This window comes from Salvia miltiorrhiza, chromosome 5 (genome assembly GCF_028751815.1).
Source record: "Salvia miltiorrhiza cultivar Shanhuang (shh) chromosome 5, IMPLAD_Smil_shh, whole genome shotgun sequence".
NCBI classification, from domain to species: domain Eukaryota; kingdom Viridiplantae; phylum Streptophyta; class Magnoliopsida; order Lamiales; family Lamiaceae; genus Salvia; species Salvia miltiorrhiza.
Genome location: NC_080391.1, coordinates 5608321 through 5632536, shown reverse-complemented (window position 1 = coordinate 5632536; position 24216 = coordinate 5608321). Strand labels below are relative to the sequence as shown.

The window sequence follows — 24216 nt, the reverse complement described above, 5'->3', positions numbered from 1 at the left end:
TTATTCCAATCCCACCCTTTTGATGGGATAAAACTTAAGCAAAACTAGCTTGAAGGATAAAAATAATCAAGGGAAGTTGCAATCCATCAAAGTAAATAAGGGATTAGCCTTACGATTTTTATCAATCGAGACTTATCCACAAAAGTAAACACCCCCTTAGCTGATTGTTCTTTACTTTTAGCTTTAATTGTTTACATTTTTCTATCAATTAGTTCTTCTTGCATTTCAGCTATCAATAAGGACATCATGATTCTACGTATGGGTTTTGAAATGTGATCATTATATTGTTGCTGATAAATTAAATTAGCAATTTAATTTAAAAGTCGCGTCACAATGGACTCGAACCAAGACCTTTGACCTAATTAGATATTAATCGTTTTACCCCTAGACCAACACACGCTAATTCTAAACAATGTAGTTTTACTACTGAAATCTCTCTCGTGCGCGCCTTTGCAGATCTGCCGTCTCTCCCATCATTCCTTACCCAATTTGAACGATTTGGATTTCAAATCGTGTAATATTGTATTCTTCATTTTGATTTTGTATGTAATGGTGGTTTTGGGGACTGAGTTTGGACAAATTTTTCCAAGTCAATCGTGGCTGGCTATCTCTTCTTAATTGTTCTTTTTTGCATTGCATTTATCTCCAACATTTAAAATTCTCCACACGTTTCGATCGACACTATTTATATCAACATCACCATCACATAATAAGTATGGAGCGACAAAATAAAACCAAAAGTCTCGACTATTTCACAAGATCATAGCAAGAAAATACGACTAAAACCACAAAAAAAGAAGATATATAATGACTAAACAACTCTCTAGATCAATCCATTAAAAAAAAAACAAAAACAAAAACTCTATAGATCATTCAACTTTATAGAAAACCATTTCTTGTTTGAGGTGGAACTTTATAGATTGGGCAGCTATCACTTTAAAATAAAACTAGTTTAACACTATTAATTATATTTTAAATTGACGAAAATATTTTTTAAAATCATGAATTATTGATTTTGTATCAATTGTCCTTCGTCTATTTTCCGGCCGCAAAGTTCACGTAGTTCACTTGATGTAAAAGTGTATTTTGATATCTGTTATAACGTATGATACAAAACAACATTGTTTTGTGCCTTACAGGAGAATAATTATGCTATATGTAAGTTTTTTCCTTCTAAATACACCATGGAATATTTCGACGAGTCACACCAATTTTCGGAATTGAAAATTTGACAATAAATATAGTTTATATAAAATTGATACTAATTTATAACTAAAATAATCGATTATTCAAAATATAGTTGATAATGGGAATATATTTTTTGGGTTTGAAATCGATTATACAAAAGCTAAAGTTGAACCAATTTGCTAAACGAGTCAAATTAAGCTAGGCCATATATTTTATTTATCATAATGTCTTGATATATTCTTTGGCTCGATGGTTTGGAGCATTGGATTTAGAGTTAGAATGTAAATGATCGTAACATAATATTTCATTATAATTTTTTTGACATATACATATTATATGCAAAATTTATGATATTATAAAGAATTATGAAAAACAAGATATATACTCCCATGTACTTAATAAATTGATAATATTACAAAGAAATCTAAATACAAGATACATTTTTAATTTGTGAGGTTAAAAGAACAAGATATATAAATTTGTACGACTAAAAAATGAATGCCTCAATTTTATCCCTTTAACTAGACCGAACAACATACTTCATTCACAAAATCTCATGTGCACCCGGGTTTGGAATTAATTATGTTGGACATGATAGTCCATTATGCCACTTTCAACAACATTTGAGAAATGCTAGGAGGAAGAGCTCGATAGAATGGTAGAAATCTCTGTAGATTTGTGTTGTTTGGAACTTATGGAAACATAGAAATGAGGTGATTTTCAAGAATTTGCCGAGTTGTTGTGAGGACCTCGTCGAAATGATCAAAGTGAGATTTCGATTTTGGATGTCAAATTTACGTCCTAGCGTCACTTGTTTTAGTTTGAGTGATTGGATTTGTAATCCGTTTTGTTGCCTTGAATTGTGATTTTTGTTTGGTTAATCGTTGAACTTTGTACTTCTTTTTGGGTTGCACCCCTCGTGCGTGAATGAAAGTTTTATTTACCAAAAAAAAAAAAAACATTCGGGTCTTACCCGACCTGGATCTAACCCAACTGGACTATCCTACCTGAATGTCAAGTGTTAGTGCCATTTACATGTAGTGTTAGTGTCATTTCAATATAGTGTTAGTGTCATTTTACAGGCACTACTACAAATTTGGTCTTTCTCTACAATGCATAGACTACGATTTTTTGTAAAAATCGTAGTCTATACTAATATACTACGGTTTTTGACCATAACTGTAGTGTATGTGCGCCTTTTTCGTGATAATACACTACGATAACATAAAAAATGTAGTCTATCATAGGCATAGTATACGGTTCTATCAACCGTAGTGTATGAGCGTGATTTTTCTTAGTTTTCTCTACATTTTTTCTTCATAACGTAGTGTATGTGTGTGTGTAGTTTTACTTTTCTCTACCGTCATCTTCAAACTGTAGTGTATGTGCGTGTGTCTTCATACTTTTCTTTACATTAATCTAAAAACTGTAGTATATTAATAAAAATAAATTTATTTTTATTATAAAAAATGAATGGTCTATGTTTTAAATATTGACTTTTATTTATAATTATTTAAATAATAATTAAGATATAATTTATAAACATAAAATAATTAAAGATTTTTAATAATTTAATTTATATTGTATATCATTTCTTTTTTAAAAAAAAATTATTTAAATATTAAGTAAGATAAATTTACATTGCATGTAAAATTTTAAAGAGTGAATTTATTTTGTAATGATTTTTGTTAATCATTTAGATATTTAATAAATATGAATTTATTTGTTATAAATAAATAAAAATAAGAAAAATTTGTATTGTATAGTGTTTTTTTTCTAAACATTATTTAAATAACGATTATGATAAATTTTGTAAATTTTTTAAAAATACAAATTTTAAATAAAAAATAATTTATATAGAAATTATTATTTTTATTTAAATATTAAATAGAATAAATTACATACATATAATTATAAAAAATATAAAAAAAACATAATTAATAAAGGGAGTAGGATTCGAACATATAAAATAAAATTGATTGTAGTGTATTAAGATCCTACAGGACCTACACTAGCCAATTTCAATTGAAAAATAACTCCCTCCCACGTACCCACTCTAACTCTACCCTCTCTCACTCTACCCTCGCCCATCTCAAACTCACTCTTCTGCCGTCTGTATTCACAAACTCTCAGCCCTCTTCCTCAATCGCCGTTGTCTGTAAGCCGCCCTCTCCCTAAACCGCCGTTTTCAGCATCAAACTCGTCCTCTCCCTCAAATCCGCCATCTCTCTCCCTTAAAGCGCTGTCTTTCTCCCATCTTTCTCCCGTCACCGCGCCGCCAGCACCACATCGCCGTCTGTATGCCGCCATCACCACGCCGCATCGTGCCACCCCTGGTCAGTCGGCACAGCCACGACCACCTCATGCTCGGCACAACCAAACGGTCTAAACTCTTGTGAATCAAACCCTTGCGAATGGTGGTTGCATCAATTCCCCTGCTCCAAATACAAACCCTCTTCCAAACCCCTGGCCCTTTGCTGGTAGTAAGTCTCAATTAGACATTTTTTTCTTTCATTTTCTAATATTTTATTGTTCGAAAGACAATTATTGATTTTTGCTAAAAAATTCTTATACATACTTGAGTATACAGTGAGAAGAATTGTCTGAAATTAGTTTAGAATTTTTGCTAAAAATTTCTAGATATGTTCATAACAGAGAGAGAGCAGAGAGTCTATATTGTTTCAGAGATGGATATTTTAAGGCTATTTATCTTGAAAATCATATAAGTTTAGAATATCTAATTTTGTATATATATTCATGAGTGGTGGAAGTTGAGTTTGTTAGTCTTCACTTCTTGATCTTTGGCTTTTCTCACAAGTTAGTAATTTATATGTAGATTATATGCAATGGGTAACTGAAGGTGCAATTTTCAATTGACTTATTGTATGCATGCTATTAGTGTTTTGTCATGTAATTGTATTTTTTGGACAGTTGCACGAATGTCTTTATGGAAAGGGTGCAATTGATTCCACTCACAATAATGAATATTTCATTGATATGCTAAACTTATATTTGCTCATATTGATGCCTCCTTTGTTTCTGCATAATTCCTCTTTGTTGCTGCAAGGTGAGTGCTCTTTTGTAGCTATGGTCATTCCGTTTGTTTGTTGCATGAAGAGTCAATATTTTGGATGAACGATTGCTTTTCAGTTTGCATTCGAAAGCCTCATGCAAGAGACTGTTGCATCAATGGCCCGATAATATGTGCGCAGCATCATATCATATGTTCAGGAAGTACCAGGAATGGGTTTTCACATCACACAACCTGGTTCATCTGTTGCAACATCATTGATTGATGGTGAATCAAAGCCAAAACATGTGCTGCTTTTAGAGATCAAGGTTGTAATTGACTGAATTTTTCTTTGCACCTATCTTCCTTTTTGTTTTATAAATTCAATACTGTTTTTTATCTTTTCAATGTCCACAATTCCTAAATAATTATATGTACTACCAAATATAATGTAGGGGAATCAGTATCGGCCAACAAAGATACCTCTGAGTTCAGTGAGGCCATTTGAATACACAGAGGTATATACCGTATATTAACTCCTATGTGGAATAACTAGACAAACTTCAACTGCATTTTTTATGGTCTATGATGTGAAGGTGGTGCTGAAGGATGAGCCTGACATAGACTCGAATGATCATAATACAATTCTTGAACATTTGGATAAAGTGGTAAGATTGCTGCATTCTTTTATACTCCTCCTTGGATGTTGTAAACATACTCTTTAAATCCCTTAGAATATACACATTAATTATGATGACTTTTGCTAATTTGACTGCGGTACATGTTTTATTTTTCTTTGGTTCCGTTTTTGTAGGTTAGAGATTTGATAGAGAGGGCAAACCAAAAGGCTGTGAAGAAACAAGAGCTCAAGCTTCCCTTAGTTCGAATAAAGGTAATTTTTGTATTATTGTTATTTTCCCTTTTTATAGTTTAACAATCGGAGTTATACTAAATAGGATATTGATGAAGTTCGTGTTGAGTGGGTGAATCTCATTCTTAGTCACATATAAAAAGTAGAGGTAATATTCTACAACTTTGGTTTACTAATATGGATTTGTGTTATAGATATACTAGTATATGTTTATTTAGTCTATTGATTTTAATGAAAGAAATATACTTTTGAAATAATATATGTTGCAATTAGCTGGAATTTTGTTTGAAATGTAAGAAATGCTTTGTTGACATAATTGTTTTATATGTTTTCATGGCAAATCTTGTTTTAATTTTGTGCCAGGATATGCTGGAAATGAAGCAAAAACAGGAGAGACTTTTGCTGAATTTTCCATGAAGATTCTTCAACAATAGAATACTAGATATTGTTTTGAAAAAAAATATTGTACTCTTTGTTTTGTATATTTAATCTCATGTCGTTGTTAGCTTCATTTCAGTGTACATTAACAGAATATGAAATATTGTGAAATTATATATGACAATTATAATTTTTTAGTGTATCAATATTTGTATTTCATTTTTTTGTTAATTTTAAATAAAATAACAATAATTTTTAGTTGACGATAGCCAACCACTACGACAATATGCGTAGAGTAAGATCACTAATAGTGTAGTCTTTAAATACTATAGACTACCAATTCTAGTTGACAAACCGTAGTCTATTCTTCCAATACACTACAATTTCGAACAGACTTAACTACGGTTTCCATGTGTAGTATATGATTACACATAGACTACGGTTTTCACACATAGTATATGTGCGTCTAAAAATGTAGTCTTAAGTAACTATAGACTACGGTTATAAAACCGTAGTCTATATTGATGGGAATAGACTACACCACCTATCACTACGGTTATTAAATCACATAGACTACGGTGTTAAACTGTAGTCTATGAGCTTTTTTGTAGTAGTGGTGTTAGTCATTTCAATATAGTGTTAGTGACATTTTCAAAACAATATCATTTGTAAAATAAAATAGTGTTAGTGTCATTCCAAGATCATGTTAGTATTAATATCATTTCAAGAAAAAATGAGTCAAAATAGTCCAACTGGATCAGAATCCGAATCAGGTACAACCTGAGTGTATGGTACACCTGGGTGTACAGGAGACCACCTCTATTTCATTAGGTATGAAATACCTTTATATCCGTTTGATTCGAAATACAAACGACTAATTAAAAATTCATCATTTCCCCAAAGGGAAATTGGTTGGACCCAATAAATTCTTGTGAAAATACTTTAAATATACAAATTTAAAAGAATTGATACACTACATGCATGCCCACTTTATTTATTACTACACTATATACTCAATAATATTAAAATATTATTCTCATTGTACAAATAATTTAAATTCTATCATATTTGTCAATAAAAGTAGAATTAAGATTTTCAACAACCCTAATGATACCCAACATAAATGTTGCCTCCCAACAACTCTCACAATATTACACGTAAATACATGAGCATGCAAAACAAAAAAGCTTAAATAAGAGCGAGCGAAAAAATTTAAAATGCGCAAGCAGAAAGTATAAAACGAGAACAAAACATAATGTTTAATAATTAAAGTTATTATGCCAAAATCAAATTATATAAGGACGAATTTAAATTAATAAAAAATTACACTTTAGGTTGAGAAAGCTTAAATGATGAAGCGAAAACCATGAAATATATACGGGCGGAAACTTTGAGGCGGAAATCATGATATATATATAGACGGAAACTTTAAACCAAGGACATTGAATGAATTTTACACGCATATATTATATGACAAAAGAAAATAAAATCATAGTACCAATCATAACCTCAAAGTAAAGAGTAATCAAAGTGACAATGATCGTCTCTCATGTCACACTCAAGTTATATTTTTCAATAAATAATTATTAAAAAAACAAAAATGGACTCAAATTATAATTTTCAAAATAAAAAAACAAAAATGAGTACGAAGTGTAGTAAATTTGAAAAGTGGACATTTTGACTATATATGATTGGAAACTTGTGTATTAAAGCAAAGCTCCCTAAATTCTTTTGGGTTAATAACATTGAAGCCAAGGGCAGTATGGTAAATAGATATATGAAGGGGTAAATGTAGAAGGTTGGCCACGCGCAATCGCATTGCTTTCACCAATTGCGCAGAGAATCAATCCTGTGGCCAAATATAAAAGGGACGAAAATAAAATAAAAACACCTACTTTTACCTCCTCGACACAGCCCACTCTTCTCTCTCTCTCTCTCTCTCTCGCTCTCTAGCCACTTCGAACCGGTAAAATTCTACCCCTCTTCTCTCTTTAACACCCACGCACATAGGCAACTGCACGATACTGTGCTTCATATGGTTTCGCTTTAGCTATATGGCATATTATACTTTTCTATTGTGTAAAAGATTTTCGAGGATTTTGTCCATGTCAATTTGTTTTCTGAGTCCTGCTTTTGTGTATTTTCGTCTCAATTTCGCGAGTTTGCTTGAGCCCATTGTGTGATTGGCATGCAATTTAGGGTTTGTAACTTTGGATTTTGTTTAACAGAATACTCTAGCCTGATTTCAACTTCTGTTTGTTTGTTCATTGTTGCTTTTTTTGCCTTTTTAATCTAAATTGGGTGCCCCTTCTAAATTTGAACATTACTGCTCTAATTTTTGTGATCTGATTTGTAATTTGATTCTTCTCTGTCGTTTAGGTGTGGGAGGCTTTTTCTGTTAATATTTTTACTAGAATTGAAAGGTATAGATTTAATATTTAGTGAATAAAGTTTGCTCTTTGATTTTCGTTCCTCAGTTGCATGTTCTTCCCTTTTTTTTTGTTAATATTTTTACATTTGGGGGGGGGGGGGGGGGGGGGGGGGGGGGGGGGGGGTGAAGCTGAGATGGGGTTGGGGTTCTTTTTTGCCTTTACTTTTGCTAGTTTCTCTGGATGGCTCTTTATACGTTCTGCTCTGATCTGTTGGTGTCTTCTTCAGAACTGCTGGTGAAATTTTCTGGTGTTACTTGGATGGGGAAGGGTTCGAAGAGCGGGGCATGCAAGTCCTCATCGCACCAGCTCTTCAAGGACAGAGCGAAGAATCGTGTGGATGATCTACAGGGGGTCTTTAGCGATCTCCAATCAGCTAGGAAGGAGAGCCGGTCAATTGATGTGGCTGTGCTTGAAGAGCAAGTTCACCAGATGCTTCGCGAGTGGAAATCTGAACTTAATGAGCCCTCCCCAGCTTCTTCTCTGCAGCAGGTATTCATTGGCAAGAGTGCCTAGATTCATGCATATACCTGCATCGACATTTCATGAGATCTTCTCCTCTCAAGTTCTGTGACATGTAAGCTGGATTTGGACAGTTTGTTTGAATGATGCCAGCTTGAGGACAACAAGTTCTGCAGTTCTTTCTTCCTAGTTCCTGGGATGGCACATGGTCCTTTATTGATTGTTCCAATATTTTACTTTTATGTGTGCATTAGTTCCATCCCGCTGCTTAGCATACAATGATTTGTGTTGGGAAGTATTGCTTTCATGTGTTTTAATTCCTCCACATATGGTGTATATGTGGAACTATTTTAGTGGTGCTCTTGGTTATAGTTTATCATGCAATTGAATAGAGACATGCATCCATTACCCCTGAAATGATTGATAACACTGAGTTTCTGTTGATGGATGATCATTGTACAGGGGGGAAGCCTTGGTTTTTCTTCAGAGATTTGTCGGCTGCTGCAGCTTTGTGAGGAGGAAGATGACGCAACCAGTGCATTAGCTGCGCCGAAACCAGATCCGGATGCGCAGAAGGTTGTGGGTGGATATACTTCTCAAGAGGTTGGTAATTTGCTATTATATCTTTGGTGTTAGATGTTTTTGTTTGATGTCTTTGTAATAATGGTCGCCATGGTAGTTCTGAATATACTAAGTATCTATCTATTTTCTACTTAGGAACTTTGGATGGCTGCCAGCCATTTTCACACTTGTTCCACTATAAATTTAGAAATTTTTACTTTTGTTTGCTCTGAATGATAAAAAACAGCATTTATTGAACCAAACCGTGTTTCTCTTGGATTGTCTCTTGTATTTTTCTTGTTCCTTGCTGCTGCGCTATGTGGATGTCAGTCTGAAAAGAGTGTGGAAACAATTCAGAATTACACGTTATATGTGGTCTTTCAATCTTTCTTCCGAGTGAAAATTATGGGTCATAGGATGTGCTCTGACTCTTAAATGTGTGACTACGTCTCTGCTGTTCAACATATATGTATTTTTCTCTTCTTAATCCTGACCAAAATAACTTAATATCTCGTCTGAAATATTTTCCGTAATTTGTTGTAAACTACGCCTAGGATGCCACACATGTGCCCTGGATTGCAATGATTTTCTTATATTATTATTTCTTTCTTGCAGAATTTTGATGCTCCCAAGGGTCCCCAGGATCAAGGCTTCCAGTTGGTGGAGCAATGCAAAAATGCTGCCATGGGAGTTAACATGGAAATGAATAATATGAATGTGCCTGCACAGCTAGATTATCATTCATTTGATTTCCATCAGGATTTCGAACAGCCGTATTTAATAGGCTTTGATGGCACGGGGTTCATTGGTGAGGATGTTATGCCTCAGATGTCTGGGTATCAACCAAATATCAGCCCCCCACCTTCTGCTTTCTTGGGGCCAAAATGTGCCCTTTGGGACTGTACTAGACCAGCGTTGGGGTTAGACTGGTGTCAAAAGTCTGATGACTATTGCAGTATCTATCATGCTGGGCTTGCACCTAGTGAAGGCTATCTTGGTAGGCCTCCTGTTGTACGACCGAGAGGCATTGGCTTAAAGGATAATTTACTTTTTGCTGCTCTTGGTGCAAAGGCACAAGGAAAAGATGTAGGCATTCCTGAATGTGAGGGTGCTGCTACAACAAAATCACCTTGGAATGCACCTGGTAAGTGGGTTGTTTTTCCTTCTCTTATGTGCCTCTTGATCTTACCCTCTTCATGTTTATGTTTATTACATATATGACTGTTTTACTTGTACTGTTGCGCAGAGCTCTTTGATCTCACTGTTCTCGATGGCGAAACAATTAGGGAGTGGCTGTTTTTTGATAAGCCACGCAGAGCCTTTGAGAGTGGTAACAGGAAGCAGCGGTCACTTCCAGATTATAATGGGAGGGGTTGGCATGAGTCCCGGAAACAAGTGATGAATGAATTTGGAGGGTTGAAGAGATCCTACTACATGGATCCTCAGCCGATGGAGAATTTTGAGTGGCACCTTTATGAATACGAGATCAACAAGTATGATGCATGTGCATTATACAGACTGGAAGTGAAGCGTGTTGATGGCAAGAAGAGTCCAAAAGGGAAGTTAGGCAATGATTCTGTTGCTGATCTGCAAAAGCAGATGGGTAGGCTGAGTGCTGAGTTCCCAAACGAGAAGCAGCGCGTTGTCAAAGGAAGGGGAAAGAGCAATTTGAAGGAGGGAAGTGGAAGAATTTACTCTGGTTCGAATACATTGGCTGCAAGTCCAGGTGAAGGGCTTGATTATACAAGAGGCGCACCATATGATTATCTTGTGGAAGATATCAATGGGTACTACATAACATGATGGTTATGGGAAAAGAAAAGAGGCTTTTTATCCAAGTATATATATAAAATTGCTCCTTGATTTCACTCGGCCTCCAGGCAAGTGGTGAAGTTGTTCTCTTTTTTGCTTTTTTTTTTTTCATATTTTTTTTCCCTAGCTGGTTATGTTATGTTGATAGTGCGTCGGTTGTAATCTAGGTATAATGCAATGATGCATAGATGACTGATAACATTTTGGGCGACAAATGAGTTGGTTCATTTTGTCTTTGTTATGGTGAATACTAATTGCACTTCTTGTGCAACTTTGTAAGGAGAATTTGTCCAAGCCTGACAATCTGTAATTACCCAACCTATTTTCTCTAATGCTTCTTCTCTTTTCACTTTTGCAATGCTTTTTCTTCACTTCTATGTATCTTCAGATCTTTTAGAGTTTTCTGCCCACACTCCATCAAATCTAGCAAGAAAATGATAGAGATGCTGCCTGTGTTTTTCTTTTGAAAATCTATAACTCACACAAGTAAGACCTAAACAGAACTTAGAAACTGGCCAGATGGCTCATGTATTTTTCGACACATATATTGATTTTAATTGTCCCATATTTTGATTGATGTTGTAAATTTTATAAATTGAAAATTTCATGTTTTTAATGTAATAAATTAAAAATGAAATTGGAAACTAGAAAATGTATAAAAAAACGTATTAATAGATGCAACAAACCCATTAAATAAATAGTGTTATGGAATTGCAGAAAATGAGGCAAACTAACTAATATACTAATATAGTATGTGAAAAAACACACAGTACAGATATTGCGAAACTAAGAAAGATAACAGATTGATAAATCGCTAGTCTAGGCACGCGATATTCTCGATTATCCCCTGCAACTTTCATGTTCAACCTCAACGTTGAACCTCGTAGCATAAACCCTAACTACCATTTCTCAAGTTTCCATGGCGTTTGCTCCCGCACTCTCTCTCCTCATCCCTTTTTCACCTACCTCATCTTTTCCCTTTAAGCCATCTCCCAAACTACTCTTTTGTCCTCCTAAATTTCTCAACTCTGTCCTCTCCGCCGCTTCTTCCTCCAACAGCCAACCGTTGCCGCCGTTCACTTCCGAGGAGGCCTTTCTCGATGCAATTGCCGGTTTCGGCGATACTGAGAAATTTCTTCCTGTCGTCAGGACTTATGAAAACGACTTGGCGCGGCTGACCCTCGTCGGCGCCGTCGACTCCAGGCAAGCAATCACTGCCGCCGCTGCTGATGGCGGAAGTACCGCCGATGAACATATATCTTCCGGCGTGACCGCCATGGTTGTCGAGACCATATATCCTGGCCCCGCCGACGACCGCAGCACCGTTTCTACTCGATTGGTGAGTGTGTAGGTTTTAATTATGTGTCTCTGCAATCTGTTTTTATATGAATTACATTTGTAGTTTAGGTTTTGGAATTTCAAATTTCAATGCAATGCTCTTTTCTCTTCGTCAGTTTATATTTTATTTTGATCCATATATTCTTTCTTGTACAAATGTCATTAGCTAAAAGTATATTCATATTGTAATAAATGGTCTTTTTAATTCCTTGAAGTGTAGATTAATTTTTTCTCGCCTTCTCAGTTTTTGCCCACATTGAAAGTTAAAGAAAAAGCTATACAGCTCAGGAAATCGATGGCAAAAGATATGTTTCAAGGTATCTCTTCGAAGAATATACTGTCGATGACCTTTAGACAAGCAGTTTTGGAGCAGCTTTGGAGTCTCGAGCTGGCACTTTTCAAACCTGGAACTGAAAGAAATATGTCCGATCTTGAAAGTCCGAGAGAGGTACATTAATGTATAAAAGTTCTGTTTAGCAGCAGGTTGCATTGAGACTTCTTGTTTCTGGGTTGTAATATCAGATTTAATGTTTCTGTTCTGCAGGTCAGTTATTTTATTCCATTTCCTATGGGCAGGTACCTGTATTGTTAGCCCTCAGCTCATCAGATGAACTTGTAATTTCTGAAATTGGAGAGGTTGTCTGTGCTGCTGCCCTTGAAAACACAGAAAAGCATTTTCTCTCTAGTTCTGCTAACAGAGCATCCAAGAGATTATCAAGCTGGTTAAAGAAGCGTCAACATATTACATCAAAGAATTCTTCTGTTGTTCTGTATAACTTGGTCGAAAATGAGTTACTTGCTAATGCCAAGACACTGCACGAGAAGTTCAACTCTGAAAGAGGAAAATATAAGCTTAAGGATTCACAATTGAAGAAAAGTTGGTTGACATCGCCTGCATTCTCGAAACTGGAAAAGATTGGTGGTCCTGAATTTGTTGCTTGGATAAGTGAATGTGTGCCGTCATACATGTTTGAAATTGATTCCAATAGACTTGACAACGTGAAATTTGAAGGGTGGAAGACCTTGGAGGAAAATAGACTGGCAGTCGTTCTCACTCATGCCCAGATGGTAATTAGTCGTATATCTATGTATATGATTGCTGCTTCTGATAATAGTTTTTTCAAATGTCCTGTTCAATCTAATATATGTTCATGGATACTGTGTGCATCTTTTGTTATACTCATAAACAAAAGGATTCTTTTTAGCTTGTCTTGCTAAGTAATTTATTTAATGTTACATTTCTTGTGTGCATATCTTTTCAGAGAGAAAGTGTCTTGCTAAGTTATGTGTTGTCATCTTTACAGATGACAAGATGCTTTCTAAATACAGACCCTATCGGTTCTTTTTACTCTTGATGCTGTATTGACTTAATTTTGATGTGACTCTGGTCTCACATGATACGATTGCAATGGTTTGCAGGTTAGCTTGGTTGACATTTTAGATATGTTCTATGAGGACACTTTCACTCTGCCGGAAAAGAGGCTTCCATGTCCTACAGTTGCAAAATCATCCAAACTGGATCTCAATAAGGTTCCTCATTGTTTTTCGAGTTCCTCCCATTACATCAGACAGAACACCTATATATTTGTTCTCCTTCCAAGAGTATTTTTAGGGAACAAGCACTTGCATGACAGTACTATATGCACTTACACTGATGCATACTATCTATCGCTAATTCACTATCTACCATAGCTTGCTGATTTATACTGATATATGCTTTTTTTATTTTCAGGGCAGTCCCCTGTTGAAGACATTGTCAACTGTCCTTGTTAGTGGGATTTTTTTTGTAACCATTAGTGTTCTGGGAAAACTTTGTCTACCGAAGCTGCTGCCTATCAGAGAGAGTTTTATTCAACAAAACTCTCAAGCCCCATTATATGACACTGTTCGTGTTCCAGACCATTCTCTAGAACCCTCTGAGGTATGTTAGAAATGAGGTTATTAAATGTTTTCTCTGGTAGAAGTATACTCTATTTTTGCTTTTATTCAGATGCTTATTTGGCTTTTGCCTCAGTCGAACCTGGTGAAGATAGGGATACTCCTTACCATGACTTTTGTTAGTCACTTTAGGGTCCATGAATATATTCTTGAAGATGGAGTACTATTTCCAAATGCATGCCATTTGCAAATGTGAATTTTTATGTGTCCGTCCTTCTTGTATAAATGTGCCTTCATCTGAATTATCATTCGCTACCTTATGTCCATGTGTAGATGATAACGAACCACATCTCCAGTTTTTGAATTGAAAAGTTGATTATTATGTTCAATCTCTATAGTACTATTATCTGGTATTTTCAATTATATTATTGTTGTTGCTGTAGTTGGGTTATGTATGACTTAGTTTGTGGTTTTCACCCATATTTTTTCTTGATCCTATCTGACTTTGCTTTACATTTAGTTGGAGACATGCTGTGTTTCAATTATTAGAAGAATCAAGGATTCTTTCTGTTGGCCTGGAGAAATAAGGACACCATCTGGTGCATGTGCATGTATCGGTGAACTGCCTAAATTCATGAGTGAAGGGGGTTATACCAATTTCAGTATGTCGGACATGTCATCTACATCTATGCCTTTACAAGCTAGTGAAGAAGAGATGAAAAGACTAGAAGACATTGCTAGTTATCAGGTACTTTTTCTAATTACTTGCTTTTCGGTTTTTTGTTTCCATGATGTTGGAGAAGCAACTTTGGAAAGATTGATCTTTGCTTAAAAGAGTACTGTAATGTCCTTTAGGTTGCATTTGGATAACGGATTTATTAGTAATGTATGCCAAAACTCTTCAAAATAGCGTGGATCCAAAATCACCCTACCATTAGTTCAAATGGGAGTGAATAGTGATGGATTTGAAATCCATATCAGCCCAACGGGTGTATTTGCTACTATGCATTTCAGATCATTAAATCAAAAGACAGCATTATAGTGTTTTTCCTTTGAGTTTGTAATTACCAAATGTTGATGCATTGTAATGTCAACCAATAATCTAATGTTCTCTCCATTGAACTACATCAATCAGGTCATCGTGTCGACTGATGGGAAAATCATAGGGTTCCAACCCACTAATCGAGTTGCTGTTAATAATTGGGCTGCAAATCCATTGGCCAAAGAGTTGTATGGTGGCAAAAAACTCTCTCCTGGTATAATCCATAATCTCAATTCTCACCTAGTAATCCTTAATTACATATTCGTACCATGCGATTTGATTAAGTTTGCATAACTTTCTTGCAGGATTACTAGAACCTGGTCTCAAGATTTGCAATCCGAGTGGCATGGTCGTGTTGGAGCTATTGATATCATTAAATCCAAAGTCCAATTTTGCATTAGTTAGGGCTATTGATACTAGTGGAAATATTGATGGTTGAACTGCTGTACTTTTCATATAAGCTACAGATTACAGTTTTACAGTAACTAAAACATTCATTATTCCTTAGTTTGATATCGAACTGATCTCAATTTTGTAGGACGTGTTCTTGCCCCGGTAAAAAATAATAAATTATGCCAATCTTATTTACATTGTTTCAATTGAGGTGTCATTTGGTTTGAGTGATAATGCATGATTGATAGAATAATTCAAGTTAATCAAGTGTTTGATTTGCATTATTTGTCCTGTGATAGATAAAATAATTCAACTTTAATCATCCTCTAATTCTTTCAATTATATCTATCTCATCCATCAAACTAAATGATTTCCGATTGTATTCAAATAAGATTAATGAGATTGTCTGTTTTCAAATAAACACTAATTATAAATATCTGATGGTTACCTTCTTTTTTAGGCCAGGCAAGATGACACGAATATAATTTAAGCCAAATGCATTTACTATATGTATAACAATCTTTCGTGAAAAAACTAATGATACTAACTAATTTCTGAACATGAATATGGGACAAACTTACGTACTACACCTAATGTTTCTGTTACCATCTTGTCATGCATGTCTACCAATTCAATCTTATATAGTGATTTCAATTCCTTTTCATTTCTATATACATATATATATATATATGCTCACAATTCCTTGCACAGATTGAGCTCCTAACCAGAAGTTGTATCCCCTCTTCGATTCATCATAACTTGAGGCTTTGAGGTATCTTAGTTAAATTCTTGCATGATTTAGAATCTTATTGAAGACTGATTTAGGAAATTTGTATTTGATCGATTACAGAAAATGGAAGATAAGAGATTGAAAATCATAATGTATCCATGGCTGGCGATGGGGCATCTCACCTCTTTCCTTCACATCTCCAACAAATTAGCAGAGAGAGGCCATAGGATCTGGTTCCTCCTCCCTCCCAAAACGCAGCCCAAGTTGGAACAATTCAACCTTCATCCTCAGCTCATAACCTTCATTCCCCTCAGCATCCCTCATCTCCAAGGCCTCCCCGCCGGAGCTGAGACCACCGCCGACGTACCTTTCCATCTCCACAAGCTCCTGCGGCGCGCCATGGATCTGACGCAGCCGGCCATCGAGCATCTGCTCCACCAACTCAAACCCCATTTCATCTTCTTCGATTTCACGCCGTGGCTGCCCGCCTTGGCGCGCCGCTTCGACGTCAAGTCCATCCACTACTGCACCATCAGCCCCGCAGCGGTGGCTTACATGATCCGCGATGAGTCCTCCGCCGACGCTTTCATGGAGCCTCCGCCCGGCTTCCCATCCTCAGCGATCAAGCTCCGCGACCACGAGGCGCGCGCGCTTCTCCGGGTCAACAAGAGCACGGAATTCGACGGCGCCACCACGTTCGTGCAGAGGATGCTGGCGTGTTTGGAGGAGTGCGATGCTTTGGGATTCAGATCTTGCAGGGAGATGGAGGGGCGCTACTGTGATTTTCTCGAGAAGAAATTCGAGAAGCCGGTGATGCTAGCTGGTTTCGTGGTGCCGGAAGCTCCGAGTTCAAGTCTAGACGAGAAGTGGAGGAAATGGTTGGATCAGTTCGATGCCAAAAGCGTTGTGTATTGCGCCTTCGGCAGCGAAGCTAGACTAAGAAAGGATGAGTTTGAACAAGTGGTGCTGGGATTGGAGCTGACGGGCCTCCCGTTTCTAGCGGCGCTGAAGGCGGAGACGGTGGAGGAAGAAGGTGTAGGTGCAGTAGGGTTTGGAGAGAGGAGGGGAAGGGGAGTGGTGGTGGAGGGATGGGTGCAGCAGCAGTTGATCCTAAAACACCCGTCGGTGGGGTGCTTCGTGACGCACTGCGGGTCGGGGTCGTTGTCGGAGGGCATGGTGAGCGAGTGCGGGATGGTGGCGGCGGCGCATGGCGGGGATCAGGTGATCAATGCGAGAATGGCGGCGGGGGAGTGGAGGGTGGGGGCGGAGGCTGGGAGAGATGAAAAGGGGTTGTTGAGGAAAGAAGGAGTGGCGGAGGCGGTGAAGGTAGTGATGGGAATGGGAGAAGGGAGTGAGATGAGAGCAAATCATGGAAAGTGGAGGGAGTTGTTGTTGGGAAAAGGCTTTGAGGATTCTTACATGGATGGCTTCGTTCGGGATCTACTTTTGCTTCTACACTAACTAGTACACCCTCCCGTGCGATGCACGGATCATAATATATTATAAAGTTTTTTAATTTTGTAAAAATTCTAAAATATCACCTTTTATGTTGTAATAATATATATTTAATTTGATTATATCGCACATGTCATAATATATTTTAATTTTTTAATTTTTAATTTTGTAAAAATACTAAAATATTACCATTTATATTACAATTAAGTTAGATTAATTGATAAAATAATTTAAAAAATATTAATTGATAAAAATAATTATATAGATTATATTGTTTAATTTGATCATAAAACAGAACAAAGAACGATAGCTTGATTAATGGAACCAATAATCAATCACTCAAATAATCAACTCGATCAATGTAATCACCAACTACATAAACATACCAATAAATAGAAATATAAACCTTATCCATAAATCGAAAGTCAGAAAAAAGATGGGCAAAAAAATAAAATCTTTATCATATAAATAGCACCACACAAATAAAATACCGAAAAGAAAAATAAAAGTGATGAATTGTATGATAATGTGACTTACAATGATTGTTAAAAGAATGCCATGCTTGGGAAGACAACTTGTGGTGCATTTATTGAATATCACCATTGGTAATTAAATTTAAATGTTGCATAGTGACCTCACTTCGAAGAAAATATATGTACAGATACAAAAACATAAGAGGCATTTGATTATCAGAAGAAAAAACAATGTCTATAGACATTCAAGAATTATTACCCCATTCCTCCGCCAAAAGATTTTCTAAGGGAAGTGGCACGAATTTAAAAAAAAAATTATATTATTTATTTAATGAGTAAAAAAAAGACCCACAAATTGAGAAAAGTGAAAAAAAAAAATTAAATTATTGAGTGTAGAAAGGAACCCACAAGTTAATGAGTAAAAATGACCCACAAATTATTACTAAAAATATATTAGAATATTTTTTTTGTGTACAAACAAAAATAGCAAATTAAGACATCTTTTCGTAACGGAAGTAGTATTATTTTTATTCTTGCAATTTTATAAAGAAAAGCAAAGAGAAAAATCTAAAAAAATTCTTGAAAGCAAAAAAAACGCAGACTAAAGACCGAGCCTAGTTAAAACCTTGATCCTTAAGAAAAATCTAAAAGAAAGAACCTTAAAAAAAAAGAGTATCCCTCCATCGTAGAAAAAATCTCAAAAAGAGCAAAAAAAACACAAAGCGCAGAACAAATGAACTTTGGACTAACCATCACCTAATACTCGCCATCCCCAAAATCACAACAACAAAAACATAAGAGCAAATATAGCTTTACTGACAAAATAGTTTTAATCATGCAAAGACTTCTCTCTTACTTAATAGATAAATATCAAAATGAATTTATCTGTATAATAATAATATTGATATATCATTCACTTGTACACTAAAAACAGATTACAAAGACGAATAGTAAGTGTACTGCATACTTAAGATGTTAATAATACTAACATCATTGTAATAATTAAAACACATATAGGCATCAATAAAAATACCAACAAAGTATGGTCACCATACATTTACTTCAACAAATATATAATTATATAGTGTAAATAACCTTGAAGCATGCATAATTCATTCCTCCTCCACTTTCACACCATCCTTCATCTATTTTCCAGAACTCTTAGTACAAAGTATGGTCACCACACATTTACTTCAACAAATATATAATTATATAGTGTAAATAACCTTGAAGCATGCATAATTCATTCCTCCTCTAATAATATCTGGAGTATAAAACAATATTAATTAAACACATTCAAAATACCTATATAATACACAATTATGAAACAAAATATAAAATAAGATTGAAACTGTACCAACTGACTAACATCATCAATCATAACTATTTCTTCAAAACTTTTAAATGAATAACTTAATGCATGGGAAATCAGTCTTATGGATGTGATCAGTTACAAAATTTGGATACATCACAATACGATATAGTATATGATTTGTATTCTTTTTTTTGTAACGCATTTTGTTAGGATGAATAAAGAAATATTTGATTAGTAGTAACGGCTCATGTCTATTTTTTTACCCAGATTTCTTCACCAATCTATGCGGTATAAAGTATGTATGTATTTTAACACCCTATAACAAAAAGAAACCCAAACTAAGATCATTGCAAGGAAAATAAATAGAAAACTTTAGAGTACATAAATCCATATCTATATATGTAATAACTCAATAATGGCCATTTCCCAAACCAACAACCCTTTCACGATTTCATCTAAGCCTTGCTCACTACCCTGACAATCTTTCATTATACTATAATCATAACACAATGCACGAATAACTTCAAGAAACCATGAAAAATCTCTTTCAATTAGTTTCTACGTACATGTAAACTGCCAAAGACCTCATATCATCTCTTCATTGTTTAATTACTCATCTGCAATTTAGAAGAAGAAAAAAAAAAAGGAACTTTAAAACTTATCAATGTATAAGTTAAAGTCAAATCCCAATCGTCAGAAAAAGGTGGATAACAAATTATTTGAGAACGTTGAGCAAATGATTACACAATAGCTCAAGCTCGTTTCAAAAGGCTAGTTAACTTGAAACTAATAAGATTTTACTGTTGAATTCCTAAAAAGTTTGTCCAGATTTTTGTGAAAGCCTCTTCGGGGCTATCTTATGTCCGTCTAGTAATCACCCTATCCCAATCTATATATATATATATATATATATATATATATATATGAATCACTTCTTAATGAAACTAATGCTTAAATCAGCCATTATTAAATAAATATATAATATTTGGCAAGTACATAATTCACATAAACAACATGCAATTGGGGATGCACAGACCACAAACCAAAAAACTTGCTGAAAATTGTGCTTTCAATTTAGTTAAATCTCGCTGCAAATTATTGGAATAAAGACTGAAACTACAGTACTCACCCGATGGAGAGCGGAATGGAAGTAGCTGCGACAGTGATGCGGCGGGTGGGGGCAGCAGACGGCAGCGGTGGCAGGAAGAAGTGTTTTTAGGGATTTGGGTATCTTGAACATCACCGGATGCGCCGTCTATGTTGTCACTCTCAGATCTGGTCTTTCATGCTCTTCATCTTTGCTTCTTCTTCCATAAAATATTCTTATCTAATTGTACCGCTTTCCACCATTCTTGCCATCTACTCTTCCATGTTGTGCCTCAATCATAGAAAACAACTGCATCCTTGTGCATAAATGAATGAAGAGCAGTTGAAGATTGCGTAATTGGAAAAATTGCTCCAATTTATGAGAAGTTATAGTTGCTTCTAGGGGATTGTGAAAAAACCGTGTGAAAAGAATCATATGAAAGAGAGAGAAAAAAGTTAGTGTGAGAGAGATTATAATTGCTTGAGAGAGGTTGGGGGAGATCGTGGGGAAGAAAAGAGAACGTGTATGAAAAACCGTAACTTCAAATTTTGCGAGGAAAAAGTATCGTTAAACTGCTGTTTTATATACTCCCTCCTATCCTTTTTGTTTGTCATCCTAAGCTCAAGCACATTTTTTAATAAAAAAATATTATGCCCAACATAACCTTATTAAACATCACTTATTTTGATGGAGTATTAATTAACCCAACATTTTATTTGGTGAAAAAAGAGGCGATCCATCACAAAAACTAGAAGAAATAAGAAAAAGTCATTTTACTTGTGATTAATGCAGGATATTAAATAAGGTTAAGATTGAGATAAAATTTCAAAACGTCAATTAAAACATAAATAATTGAGAATGCTAGAATGACAAACAAAAAGGATAGGAGGGAGTAATATATAGATAACTGCCTGCATTTTGGGTTTTAATAATCCTATTTCCCTCACCTTCTCATGTACGTACCACTATTTTAATAATAAATGATTATGGTAATAACTCTAATCAATATAAATTATTAGAAAATTTGAATATTTATCCCAACAATACAATATGAATAACAGTACATTCATTCATATTTTGTGAGCAAAAGAGCTTCTTCTCTCTTCTGTATATGCTGCCAAAAACTAAAGCCAAAATTCGCCCACCAAACCAGTATTTAGGCACTGCACGCAGCATTTCTTAAAAGTTAATAGAAGCATACATAAATAATTTTATTTTATAAAAGTAAAAATATATCTAAACATGAAGAATGCATCTAATATATTTATATGGAGTATTTATTTTATAATATATTTATATATTTTGAATCATACTGTTGTAATGTCACATTAATTGATCGATAATGGTTAAAAAATAAAATTTAAAATGAGTGGATTTTTAAAATGGCCACTTTCATATTGTAAAGATAAAAAATGTCCACTGTTACCAAAATATCCTTCACATTAAAAATTAAAAAAATGTCCACTTTACATCACCCCTTTAAAAAATCCCGCAATTCACAACCAGAATTATTTGTTTGTGAATTCACAACCAGTCTAATTCACAATCAAAATTTAATTCACAACCAGATTTTTTTGGTTTTGAATTCACAACTGAACTGAATTGAAACCCTAAACCCTAGTTGTGAATTATTACAATTGTGAATTCACAACTGAACTGAACTGAAACACTAAACCCTAAACCCTAACCCTAAACCCTAGTTGTGAATTATTACAATTGTGAATTCACAACTGAACTGAAACAGTAAATTCACAACTGAACTGAACTGAACTGAAACCCTAAACCCTAAACCTAAACCCTAGTTGTGAATTATTACGATTGTGAATTCACAACTGAACTGAAACAGTAAATTCACAAATGAATTTAATCAGTAAATTCACAATTGAACTGAACTGAAACTCTAAACCCTAAACCCTAAATCCTAAACCTAAACCCTAGTTATGAATTATTATAATTGTGAATTCACAACTGAACTGAAACAGTGATGTGTGTATTTTAGCTACCTAATTTAGTGTGCGTTTCGCCGTGGTTTCATGTGATATTACATGTTCTGCTATGTTTTGGCGCAGGAATGAGAAGAATTGGAGATGGAGCTGCTAATTGGAAGAAAGTGGAGAAAGACGAGTTTGCGATGGGATTCGACGTGAAGATGGAAGAAAGTAGAGATTGAGTTTTTAATTACTTGTTATATTTTTATGAAGCTCAAAACTCTTAGTTTTATTTTATTTTGGGTATTAATTGAGTTTAGGGCCGAAGCCCATGTTATTTAGGTTAGGCGGTAGCTTAAGGGAATTTTAATTCCCTACTTTTGTTTCCATAAGCGCCGCATATAGGACTCTGATGAGATTAGGGCTCTTAATTTATTTTGCATACACTTCAGCCGCATGCATGCTTGGAGATAGAGATTAATTAGGTTTTATAATTTCTTAGCAAGACATATTCACTTTTACAACTCCAGCCGCAATATTTGAATTAGAGAGATAGCAGTTGACTTTGTTTTATATTTTTTCATGCAACCCTTTTTCTTCCAAGCAATTTCCGATTCCCCACGTTTTAGTCTCTTGATTTCATAGTTATTTAGTTTTAATTCTTGTTCTGTTAATACGAGAATTGTGGCTGGAATTTGTTCGAAGGAGCAGACGATTATTTCTTCAATTGGTTCAAGGGTTACTTTAATTCTTGCAATTTATTTTATAGCTTTGTTCGTTATTTTCTTTATGTTTATTTTTATTTATTTGATTGTTTTTATTTTAAGCATGAGTAGCTAAATCTTTTAATTCGGCGAGAATAATGAAACTCTAATTTAATGATCTGTGAGACCTAATTGGTTTAAAATTAATTCCTATTGATTCCGATTAATTCCTAGGTTCAAAGATAATTCTGATTTTATTTAAGCCTGATCAACTTAAGTTTAATTGGATTACAGTCAATTAGTTCCTGCCAATCCGTAATTGTTGGAATAGGGCTGATTAGTGACACAACTACCATGTTCGTAGTAGGAATTAATTGGTATATTAATTATCACTAGCGTCTCTAGGATAATTGGTATAAATTGGGTTCCTTCATCGTAATGCTATTAGAATATTAAATCTAGGTCTGGCGTCTCCAGCTAGGTTATATTTTAATAAGGGAAATAAGCAGGTCTGGCGTCTCCAGCTGTTTATCGACACCGTAAGTAGGAATTGGGGTACGTCCGTTGCGTTTCACGGTATCCTATAACTGGTTGGTTGGTAGGGATTGATTAATTATTGCGTCGAGGATCAGAGTTGAATAAGAGTGGATTTATTTGAGCCGAATTACCCTTTTTCATATATTTACTTCAAGCTTATTTTACTTGATTTAATTCTGCGTTTTTAGTTTAATTAATATTTTCTCCAAAGTTAAGGCGTGGTGGCATCACCAAAATTTAATAGATTTAGGGAATTGAATGATTTTTATCTGCTCTCTGTGGGATCGACCCTGCTTACCAATATACTAATTTATTTTGGTAATTCCGCAGGAATTATTTGGTGGTATACGACGTCCACCAAATTGGCGCCGTTGCCGGGGAGCGGTGTTAATTAATTCTTTTCCCTTTGTCTATTTTTCTTTTTTTTTATTTTCTTTGTTTATGAGCAGATCGTCCAAGCCAAACCTCCTCTTTGATAGTGAAATTGAGAAGACCGCGAAGAAGCTAAGGAAGGAGGCGAAGGCGAGGAAGCTACTGGATCTGCTGGATTCGCAGGCTGACCTTCCCGTTCGACCGGAGCAGTTTGTCGAGGAGAAACCCGGTTCTGTCGCTGCTGAAGAGGTTC

General features: G+C 35.1%; 4 protein-coding genes across 7 annotated transcripts; all 4 read left to right on the top strand.

The window, feature by feature from the left end:
- Positions 1-4400: 4400 nt before the first annotated feature.
- Positions 4401-5175, top strand: LOC130985450 (double-strand break repair protein MRE11-like). Its single transcript, XM_057908436.1, has 4 exons — positions 4401-4527; positions 4654-4716; positions 4795-4866; positions 5013-5175. Exons 1-4 carry the CDS (start codon positions 4432-4434, stop codon positions 5130-5132), a joined length of 351 nt encoding a protein of 116 aa, XP_057764419.1. The 5' UTR covers positions 4401-4431; the 3' UTR covers positions 5133-5175.
- Positions 5176-7254: 2079 nt separating this feature from the next.
- On the top strand, positions 7255-11069 carry LOC130985448 (transcription factor VOZ1). Of its 4 annotated transcripts, none has more exons than XM_057908433.1 (6): positions 7347-7413; positions 7827-7870; positions 8106-8368; positions 8801-8941; positions 9515-10043; positions 10146-11069. In XM_057908433.1, the coding sequence occupies exons 3-6, from the start codon at positions 8138-8140 to the stop codon at positions 10700-10702; spliced, it is 1458 nt and encodes a 485-aa protein (XP_057764416.1). In that variant the 5' UTR covers positions 7347-7413; positions 7827-7870; positions 8106-8137; the 3' UTR covers positions 10703-11069. The 4 variants fall into 4 exon arrangements, with proteins under 4 accessions (XP_057764417.1, XP_057764416.1, XP_057764418.1 ...); XM_057908435.1 differs by having other exon boundaries at positions 7412-7647; XM_057908434.1 differs by lacking the exon at positions 7827-7870 and having other exon boundaries at positions 7255-7413.
- A 364-nt stretch (positions 11070-11433) lies between these two features.
- Positions 11434-15568, top strand: LOC130985447 (uncharacterized). The gene is made up of 8 exons (XM_057908431.1): positions 11434-12050; positions 12294-12497; positions 12626-13117; positions 13469-13579; positions 13782-13970; positions 14448-14675; positions 15063-15183; positions 15275-15568. The coding sequence occupies exons 1-8, from the start codon at positions 11631-11633 to the stop codon at positions 15406-15408; spliced, it is 1899 nt and encodes a 632-aa protein (XP_057764414.1). The 5' UTR covers positions 11434-11630; the 3' UTR covers positions 15409-15568.
- Positions 15569-16114: 546 nt separating this feature from the next.
- LOC131025455 (cyanidin 3-O-galactoside 2''-O-xylosyltransferase FGGT1-like) lies at positions 16115-17553 on the top strand. Its single transcript, XM_057955246.1, has one exon. It carries the CDS (start codon positions 16216-16218, stop codon positions 17551-17553), a length of 1338 nt encoding a protein of 445 aa, XP_057811229.1. The 5' UTR covers positions 16115-16215.
- Positions 17554-24216: the final 6663 nt, after the last annotated feature.